This window comes from Pectinophora gossypiella, chromosome 3 (genome assembly GCF_024362695.1).
Source record: "Pectinophora gossypiella chromosome 3, ilPecGoss1.1, whole genome shotgun sequence".
NCBI lineage: Eukaryota > Metazoa > Arthropoda > Insecta > Lepidoptera > Gelechiidae > Pectinophora > Pectinophora gossypiella.
The window spans coordinates 13,547,363-13,558,206 of NC_065406.1; the positions used below are offsets into that span (position 1 = coordinate 13,547,363).

The 10,844-nt window shown below is 34.6% G+C and overlaps 1 protein-coding gene across 2 annotated transcripts in view; it reads left to right on the forward strand.

Annotated features, from left to right (window-relative positions):
• LOC126382086 (5-hydroxytryptamine receptor 2A) overlaps positions 1 to 7,236 on the forward strand; it is a 173,531-nt gene extending 166,295 nt beyond the window's left edge. Inside the window, exons 7-8 of one of the 2 annotated variants that reach the window (XM_050031811.1) lie at positions 4,990 to 5,097; positions 5,434 to 7,236. In XM_050031811.1, coding sequence (XP_049887768.1) covers positions 4,990 to 5,097; positions 5,434 to 6,331 — 1,006 coding nt within the window. In that variant the 3' untranslated portion in view covers positions 6,332 to 7,236. The remainder of the gene's footprint in view (positions 1 to 4,989; positions 5,098 to 5,433) is intronic. The other variant, XM_050031813.1, reaches the window with a different exon arrangement.
• The last annotated feature ends 3,608 nt before the right edge of the window (positions 7,237 to 10,844 follow it).

Below are 10,844 nucleotides of genomic sequence, written 5' to 3' on the forward strand. Positions count from 1 at the left end.
TATAAAAGCCGATAACAATTTGTCCCATTTGGTAATAAATGCCCCAGTGGGATATTTTTGGACTTCTTTTTCGTTAGACACAAAATTAAAAATTATTTTACAATACCTTTTTTGTATCCACGTTAATATTTCAATTAGTCAACTCCTCTCCATAAACAGCATCTGTGTGTGTGACGTCTGCCATACGATTGAAGACTGAAATAAAACCGACCGGGGGTGAGGTAAACCTAGCTCACACGCTGGTGGGGAGTGGCTAGTTGCCGTTCTTTATTTAGTAATATACAGCATATAGTAACTATGACAATTCAAAGTGTAACTATGTTAAATGGATAAAGATATTTTTGAATTTGAATTATGCTAATGACTCACAACACACAACTCCATAGGAATTTACGTATAAATAGATAAAGTGGATACCTGGATTGGGTCTAAATGTACAGTGCAGTTGCTACATATTGACTGGCTTTGAACGATTGGATGAATACCGATTCACATAGTTTCGCATTCAGATCGTTTTCAGTACGCAGGTACGAGTACCAAATAATCTCCCGTGTATAAAAAAAGCCTTTTAGCCATTCGTAGTTTTGCAACTTAAACAACAACATAGTATAACATAGATATACAGTATGAGTCCGTATACCCGAAGAGGTATCCTGATCTACGGTCACGAGTACTAATATGTACACACTTTGAAACTATGTCACATTAACTTTTTTGACAAATTAAACCGTAAGTCTCATTAAATGTCAAATATGATAGTGCGACAGGGTTCTAAAGTGGGTACATGATATTGCTCATGACTGTATTATAATACTGGACTGCTCGCCAGCTATGCGACAACCATGACCAAATAAAGGTACTTATGATCCAGTCTGCACGAGGTGAGAACCGGCAGCGCTTCTCATTTGTCCGTGGTCTCTCTCTCTACATTAAGTACAAATCTACATTAAGTCATGGTAAAAAAGTCAGTTTGCTTGTCCTCTTCACCAGTGTGATTTGACCAATGACCGACTTCATCCCCCCCCCCCCTGTCATGTCATGTAACTACTACGTGCTTATTGTGATGTTTCCCCGCATTCCAATCCGGGGCCTTCTGAGCCCCACTCTCAACCACAGGCCCACGTATGCCGTTGCCAATTTGATGGTATATATTGCGTTATTAGGTTAAACCCATGCACTAGTACAGTCATGAGCAATATAATGTACCCACTTGAGGACTCTGTCGCACTAACATATTTGACATTTAGTGAGACTTACAGTTCAATTTGTCAAAACAGTTAATGTGACATGGTACCAAAGTGTATACATATTAATGCTCGTGACCGTACCTATACGTATACCCTGAACAATACATCAAAAATCCTCATTCTTACCGTGTCCAGCCTCACTGTGTAAGTGCGAGCGAAACACACAATCCACTTTCCCCTTTACTCTTTTAGCGGGTTATGATCATTTACACCAAAGTAAGATTCAAGAGGGGGTGAGGTAAATTAATCAGCGTCATAGTTGATACGAGTCCGTGTCTAAAAAGACACCTTTGTTTATTCGAGGATTTGCAATACATAGTTTCTATGTATTCAATTTTATTTTCAACATCATAAGCGTTTAAAGCCTGACAGATACAAATAACTTTAAATCACCTTTCAGGAGGTTTATCAACTTTAACATACTTTGAGAAACTGCTGTTTAATTATTGAAGACGTTTACTTTATATTGTTTTGTCTTGGAAGCTTTTTGAACTTTATAGACTTTAGACTAATTCAATTCAAAGTCGTAGACTTTACGATCTTTATTTCTCAGTTCATAGAACACTAAGAAGAATAATTACGTAGCTGAATGAGCAGCGCTTTAGCGCGCTTTAACTTTCTTTAGAAATATTATATGTACAGTCGGAATGAAACGATTCGTCACCAATCAATTATACCAACATATCGGCCCAAAAAAAGGACTGCCAACATTTTAATACTTGTTGTCATATTTGTTGTTTTTTTATTTATTCAAGGAGCAAACAAAGAAAACAGATAGTACAGGTTTGCTTAACTCTAAACAAAGAGATTTCTTCCGAATAACATTAGTAATATTATTTAAAAAGTCCGGGACTTCATAGGCCCGAGATATGGCAATAACATACAAATAATAATATTATTATTAATAGTAATAATAATTATTATTATTATTTATATATTTTTTTATTATTTATAATATTAGTAGATAGACATACTTACGCGTACAAATTATTTAGAAATGATTTATACGAATATAAAACAAAATATAAACTTAAACCTACAACCCAAATTTAAATAAATTATATATAATACATATTCTATCAATATATAAACATTAATAATATCAATATAGTTACGTACATTATATACATGGTAGCCTCTCTGTAGCTGTTTCCGGCAAAAAAGATAAGTCCCGTCAAATAAAATATCAAACACAAATCATCTCTCCAACGTTATCCCGTTTTCACAGTGTCAGCTTACCTAACCTGATGATTTGACAGGTTCGGTTTTCATAAAAGCCACTGATCCAGCACATTGCAGGTTAAGTCACACACCCCCGAAACCTATTTCTCGGGAATGCAGGTTTCCTCAATATGTTTTTCTTCACCGCTGAACATGTGATAAATTTATCCAACACAAATATTTACAAAACCCCCTACGCGCCTAGGCTGATTGAAACACACGTGTTGTGTCAAAACTATTAATTTAAAAGCATTAAAAATAGATCGAAACCTTTCATAGATACTGGTATGTAACTATTTATCTCTTAGGTGTATCAGACACATGGTCCAAAATCGCATAAAGCTAAAGCTTTGGAAGTACTGTCGAATGTACTGTAGTGTTGTCGATGGACAGTTTATCGATAGTCTACAATTAAAAACGGTGGTCGGAACTGTGATGATGTGACCACGTCTGGGCACATAATTCTGGCTGGTAGGAGTGTTATTTTAAAAGTTAATATTTAAATTAATGAATATTTCGTACGTATTCCTCTTCATCGCTAACACCCATACCTATTTGTATGGCTTGTACGTACTTTTCCGGGGTGTAAGTGACATCGTAACGAATACTGAGAGGGATGATTCAGGTCATTACTCTGAGTTAATATAAAAAAAAATTGCGACGGAGAATTCTACATGATATTAACTCAGAATCATGGTGTGAATCATCCCCCTTAGTATTCGTTACGATGTCACTAACACCCTGTGTAGGCAAATGAGTTCGATAAACTATCGATAGTTGAACTATCGATAATTTGGCAGCACCAATATATCAGACGTTTATGTATAGCTATGTCGGTTTTGTGAATAAAATGGATCATGGAACATTCATCACTTTTTTTTATTGAAATCTGACTATCCGTGTAGGTGCATTTGGATCAGCCATTGACTTTTATTAACTTACCTGCAACCCTTTCTACTGACGCCCGTGATTGCTTAAGGAGTGGGCAGGGCCATAAGTAATTTTAACAACTTGTAGCCACTTTTGTTAAACATATATTACACATCTAGTTCTTAAGTCATAAATGTCAAAAAATCTGAAATTGATTTAACTTAGTAATTAACGTAGATATGGCAAAACAAAAATCGTTAAAGCGCTCTACTTACTGTAAAATTTAAAAAAATACATTTATGACCTTAAAGAACTAGATGTGCGATATTATAATGAACCATATAGTGATATGTGATCTGACCATAATTATAAAGGCCTATCATCCCGTTTTTATCTCCCAATAAACACTATAATGGTGCTGTTTCCAGTACACAACATCTAATTTTATTTTAAGTTATACTTGTCATTTTCTTATCCGCTGAAAAGGAAAGGGACGGATAATCAACAGGCATAAAATTTATGGAACACACGTCAATTTTAGGCAGAAATTTAAAAAGCCCTTTCCATAATTTTATATTGGCCAGTAACTTAAAATTAACAGTTGTCAATCATTCTTTTCCTTTCCGGCCGATAAGAAAATTACAGGTAAAACTTAAAATAAAATTAGGATGTGTCTGCAGGAACCAAAGCCCGATTTCGTACATAAAAAGTTGCCACCGATTATTACTTTGTCCTTTCTCTATTTTTGGTGTTCGTATTAAATTTCTGGCAAAATGAAATGTTAAGAACCTCAGAACAATTTTAAAGATCTTTCTAATGATATGTACCTGTACATAAACGGTGTAGATGTTTTTTTTAGTTTTCTAGTTTGATATTTATAGCCGTCATATTAGTAAAATTAATAAGTATCTAGCATGCATCTATACGTATAAGTTGAATGCTAAAATGAATTTATTGTAGGTACCTACTTCTTTTTTCCTATGTATTGTTACATAAATGTACTTTTTGTTGTTGTTGTTGTAGAGGTATGTTTGTATAATCTTTTTTTTTCTATCGTTGTCGTTGACAGACCTCAGCAATTTTGCAACCAAAATAATAAAAAAATCTGCAATAAAGAGTGTTGTGTTGTATTGTAAAGCGCGGTCACGAGTACTACTAATATGTATACACTTTGATACCATGATCACATTAACTTTCTCGACAAATTAAACCTTAAGTCTCATTAAATGTCAAAGATGACTGTACTGTTGCTTGCTGTTTGCTCGCAGGCCATTGCCAAATTGTTAACGCATTTAAAGAGAGACATGGATCTTGTGGATATAGACAACATTGACGGGCGCTGGCGTGAAGCATCTCTTATAGTCTGCGAGTAAGTGCAGTCACCGCCTGAGGTATGTGAGTGGTGAGACGGAGGAGGGGGACACGATTGGCAAGACTGACGCTGATTGACTGAGCTTGAGATTTATCAGTCTACCCAACGTCTCCTAAATTGCCTACGTGTTGTCCTGACATCCAACCTGAACACCAAAATCTATAACAAACATCTTTCATAAAAATGTTGCTGGTCCAAAATATCCTTGTCACTCTATATTATGCAATGTCTGTCTCAATGTATTGTGTCGTATATCATGCTATATGTTGTGTTGCACAGTGAACCGGCTCCATCAGCAATGAGTGCACTGCATCACTTTGGAGCTGAGATGTTGAGGCTCTCACGCGGCTTGGAAGCTTCCGCAGCGACTAAACCACAGTACCGAGGGTATATGAATTGGCATTATTTGTTCGCGTCCAAATTTGCAAAGCCTTTGATGTGGCAATGAATACCGCAATCAATGTTCGACTCTAAACGGTTCCAAATCAGAAGGCCTACCATCAAGTAATAAAACCCGCTCAACTCAGGCGTTTGAAGCGCTCTACTCAAATAATTACTATTCTCGTTGACATTTTGCATTGATGTCCAAAAGTGAATAGCAATAAGCATTTATGGTAGATCTTCTGAGCTTTTGCTTCGAAATATGAATGACTTTTTTCATTATTTTTCAACTTCAGAAATTTCATGAGGTGTCATTATCTGATAGAATTTATTTCTTCGCAGGACGAACATATCCGAGCGTGGTGGAATGCTAACACCAGGTTCGTTAAGTGTATCTTCAAGTTCACCATCCTCTATGCTCCAAGACAGACGACGTCCGTCATCTGCTGATCCTAATTGCACTCCCATACATAGACCTAGAAGCGCTTCTGATGACGAAAGCAATGATGGTCTGCTAGCTCCTTCAACTTTGACAGCAAAATCCCGAAGTTCTGAAGACGGCCTACTTCTGCCTCCGCCATGCACCTGTCCGTACTTTGGAAGTGAGTCTACTCCTCCCAGAAAACCAACAGAAGTTATTATTGTTCCCGGGGGAGATATTAATGGATGTAACGGATATTCTAGGAATGGGAATATGAAAGATGAACAATCAACGCCATTCTTTAGAAGATCTAGCCGCGGTGCAGCGTCGATGGTAACTTGGGATGAAGCTAGGAGATTCAGAAGGGGGTCTAGTTTTGGAGGAGCAAGGACGACGCTTTCAACTCCTGCAAGGAGTATTCGCCAAAGGTCCATTAACACTCGACCTCAGCAGTCAGTGACTTCAAGTCCCCAACGCCAAACTCCGAGAACGCATCACTCTAGAAACTCCAGTGTAATTTCAAGAAACTCCTCTCGACACGGGAGAATATTGCGTTTAGAGCAGAAAGCGACTAAAGTACTGGGGGTGGTATTTTTCACTTTCGTCGTACTTTGGGCCCCGTTTTTCATCCTAAACATGGTTCCTGCGGTGTGCCCGGAATGTGAAAGGAGAATTTCTCCGTGGGTGTTCGATTGCGTGCTGTGGTTAGGTTACGCCAGCTCCATGGTGAATCCGATTTTCTACACGATATTCAATAAGGTGTTCAGACAGGCATTTAAGAAAGTCCTCAATTGTCAATACTGTTCCGGAAGAAGGTAGCCCGCACCCTGGGAGCGCGTCCGTCCAACCTCTGACCCAGGTTTTGGCGCTCTCTCAGTCCACAATAGAAATGTGCGATCTCAATTCGTATGAATTATGAACTCAGAGCTTTAAATACGCTTTTAGTATTAAACGCAGCAATGGTACTAGATCGTGAATCTACTTCTTTCACTAATGGATGTATATTTTTTTAAATGACTGTCACTCGTTACAAAATTGCGCACAAATAAGTTATCGCATGATCAGATAAAACTCTAATAGCTATTGGCCTAACGAGGACTGTGTATGCTTAGGAATATAAATTTAATAGCCCATTATAGTATGAAGATTTATTTGTGAAATAACCAAATCGATGTTATCACTTGTTAGGTCGTTTTGCTTGTTTTAATACTGTCAGAGCTAGAGATTAATGGCACGATAACTGCAGACTGTTAACTGTAATTTATTATCATTACGAAAATTTGACTGACCTTTAAGGTGCGTACAGACCAACGACACTCGATCAAGCAACAACGTGGCTGCGCGGTCGTTAGCAACGCCAAGTCATTGGTCTGTAAGCGGCCTTATTGTTACTGTTGCTTTCTACTTAAACAAAACTTTGATTTTATACCTAAATCATATCGAGTCCAACTTACGTCATGATTTCATATAATCAAATCTGATTTTATTACCGTCTTTGACTGATGTTATAATATGCCTTCACGTAAACATAATATACCTCCTGTTGACATAAAAATTTCCTATCCATAATTTTTCGATATAGAAATTCATTGGTCGCGTCTGAACGATTAAATAATTATCACGAAAATGAGTAGCAGATATCGTGTTAACATGTATCTCATAAGTTGTCGTTGGAAATTTTTGAAAAAGAAGAAGAAAAGTACCTGTATCAAGATTTTTTATCATAAGAGAAAAATTTATATTTGCTTAATAAAAAAATAGTCTCGATTTGTATACAAAATTGTTTTTTTTAAGGGTAATAAATCAGCGCGGCATAAACAGGCCTAAAGTAATGATAAGTTTAGGCTGATAATGAATTTCCGAGTTACGTTCCACTATAAAAATCTCTCTCTGTGATCTGGTATATTTAAAATTACAATTGTTCTGTTACCAAAGTAGACAAAATTTTCTAGAGAAAAGATAGTTTGCTGTAGTTGAAGGTTCTAGTCACGTAAATAGTCCGCCTTATTTGAGATCTCATTTTATTTCTAGGCTAAGTAAAGACTAATCACTGGATGGCAACTATTACCTACTGTAAAATACTTCATGTAAACCTAAGCACAATAATTATGTAGATTTTGGCCAATTTAATAGATTACATTTGACGTTTTCCATGCTGGCTGCCATTTATTTTGATGCTGTGAAATGTGATCTACATTATTATAAAATTGGCCCTAAATTAGTGATCTCTTCACTGTTAGTTTGCTGTTAAAATAAAGGGTAGTGTCAACATGTTGGGTAGGCTAGAATAGGCTAGGTGACAACCTAGTTCAAATACGATACCTACTTTTTTCGACATATCAATTCGGTTATAATATAGGATGGTCCAAAGCACACCTCGGACACTTCACACAAAACACCTCGCTTTACGCAGACACTACACATTGACGTTGTCGTACACGCGCATCTGCGTGTGTGATGTCTGACGCCCATACGATTGAAAACAAGAGTAAGAACGAGGGGGTTGAGGCAAACTTAGCTCAGCCGCTGGTGGGGAACCAAGATTTGCCGTTCACGCTCAAAATGAAAATGTATGTGAATACAAAATAATGACGTTATCAATAAAGTGCATATAATAATTTACCCTACCTACACGATTACCTATCACTTTGGCCTAAAATAAAGCTCGGTGAGGTGTGAGTACCTACTTCTTCTTGCGATAGATGTACCACTGACTACCTCAATTACGATATAGTCATGAACTTTATTTTATATTATGTGGTGATAATAATTTATCTCTGACCAGCCCAAGATGACCAAAAATAAATTAAATTTTTCTTTTTTAAATGTATTTATTTAAAAATTTAAATTTCGAATTAAGTAATGATGGGTACTTACGTTTATTTTACCGCTTTTATTGATGACGTGGCACGAACAGTACTTCTAAATCCAATGGGTTTTTAAGACTATTTTTTACAAGGTTATATAAAACATAATAATAAGTGGACTCAGTTTTTCACATTTAGGCTCTAAGATCGTCCATTATGCGTGGTCATATAAGATGATATTATTATTGAGAGCCATCTAGTAATATTACACGCAGATTCTAGTCTTTATAACTGTCCAACCGCTGTCAACATGTTGATGTTAACCTTTACATCTAGTCATATATAAATAACGAGTCGCGATTGATTATGAATAAATACTTATCAAAAGAAAATATTTGTTTGATGTTAGTTTGTAATAAATGTTTACGATATCATAAATACTTACGGGAAAAGATTTCATGTTTTTACATTGTATAGAGATGATTACGTTGGCACAAGGAAATATTATAGTATACAGTCTGTTAGGGACATCGTAACGAATACTGAGGGGGATGATTCAGACCATGATTCTGAGCTAATGTCAAGTGGAATTTTCCCTCGCAAAATTCACGTATTTTTTGTGTTTTTTTTTTTATTATTTTCAATTCTATACTTTTGCGATGGAAAATTCTACTTGAATTATTAACTCAGAATCATGGGCTGAATCATCCCCCTCAGTATTTGTTAAGATGTCACTTACACCCTGTATACTATACTAAATTATATGTATAAAAGAGTAACTTGTCACAAAAGGAAAAAAACAAATGCAATATCGGTGCCAATTTCAACTGTCTGGTTTATTAAAATGGAATGAGATAAATCCAAAACATTACTATTATTGCGTGTATAAAGATAAAATTGTAAGTAAGTATATTAAATGCGCTAACGCTTTTGTAGATTGCCATGAAATAAGTTTTATTATGTTGATCTCATTTGTTACATAATGTTAAAAAATAAAAGATTTATTTGTTATAAATAATAATAAACAAAGATTTATTAATTTATTTTGTTATTGATTTAATAATTGTAAATAGGCACCTACGCCTATTCACATAATCAAAATCACCAAACAATATATTGTACAATCTTAATCATGATTCTGAATTAATTTTAATTTGAAGGTTAGTTTTTATTACAGCGAGCTCTCCTTAGTCGGCAAATAAAAACATTACTATTTATATTAAGTTAATGCATAATAATAACTTAATGCAGAAATGATAAAATGATATATGGGTCGTTCTTCTTTTTTATCGACAATAAAAAGACATTTTCTCGATTTATCGGATTTAACATCTTTAAAATTATAACAGCAATAAATATTTTAAAACATCATATAAAGATGTGTCTGTAGAGGACTATTTAGTGGTTCTCTTTATCTTGGTAACATACTTTTCTTTGCAGGCGCATTCCAAAAAATATTGTGACAGAGTGGCCCTTTTCATCGGAGACAGCATTTCAATATACCACTCTGTCACAAAATTTTTTGAAAAACAATGAAGCTACGTTAATAACTAATTGAGGAACCGATTAGTATTTTGCTTGTATTTTGAGTATAATAAGATAACTATATTTTTGGACAATGGAAACATGAAATAAAATTCTAAAACATAACTTATTAAAAGCAGTACGTAAGACAGATCATTGTCGATAAAAAAGAAGAACGACCCATATTTTCACCCAAATTATTGTATTGTTTATGATCTATTCAACACTCTTATTGACGGGGGCGACAGAATTCATAAAAATATATTTCCCGGGCGTATAAAATAAATGTACTTATTTATAAATACCTGAATTGTTTATATATTTGTTTCTTTACTCTAAATCTATTGCAAATTATTCGTTGAATGTCGGCCTAGTTGATTTCATACAATTTTATTTAAAAACATTTGTTTAAAAAATTTTTGAAACGGTTTTCCCTAGCTTGTCTTTGAAATATATCAAAAATGGCTGTTGTATTAAATTGTCATAATTTTGTTTCATCTCAAATAAATAATATTAAAAATTAAATTGTTATAAATATAAATGTCACTTAATACTTAATAAATGTATAATTGTAAATATTTAATATAAATAAGATTGGTATAGTGTATTGAATGTTAAGTGGAAAATAGATGCCTATTACATGTAATATGTAAATAATAATGATGTTTCATAAAATGTCGATAATTTAAACAAATAAAACGATTTGATCGTATTTTTGACTTTCATTTCCGAGCTAAATACCTACAAGGGGTACATACAATTAAGCCCGTCCTATTTAACGGAATGGGCAGAGCCACTTTTAATAAGAAGTCCTAAGATGGATATATAAATATGAACAAATACATACATTTCTTGAAATTAATCCAGTGTGTTAGTGACATTGTAACGAAAACTTTGAGGTATAAAATTCAGACCATGATTTCAAATTATATGAAGTGCAATTAATGAAGTGCAAATTATATGAAGTGCGTCACAGAAGTATGGAGGATAATAAAAAAGAA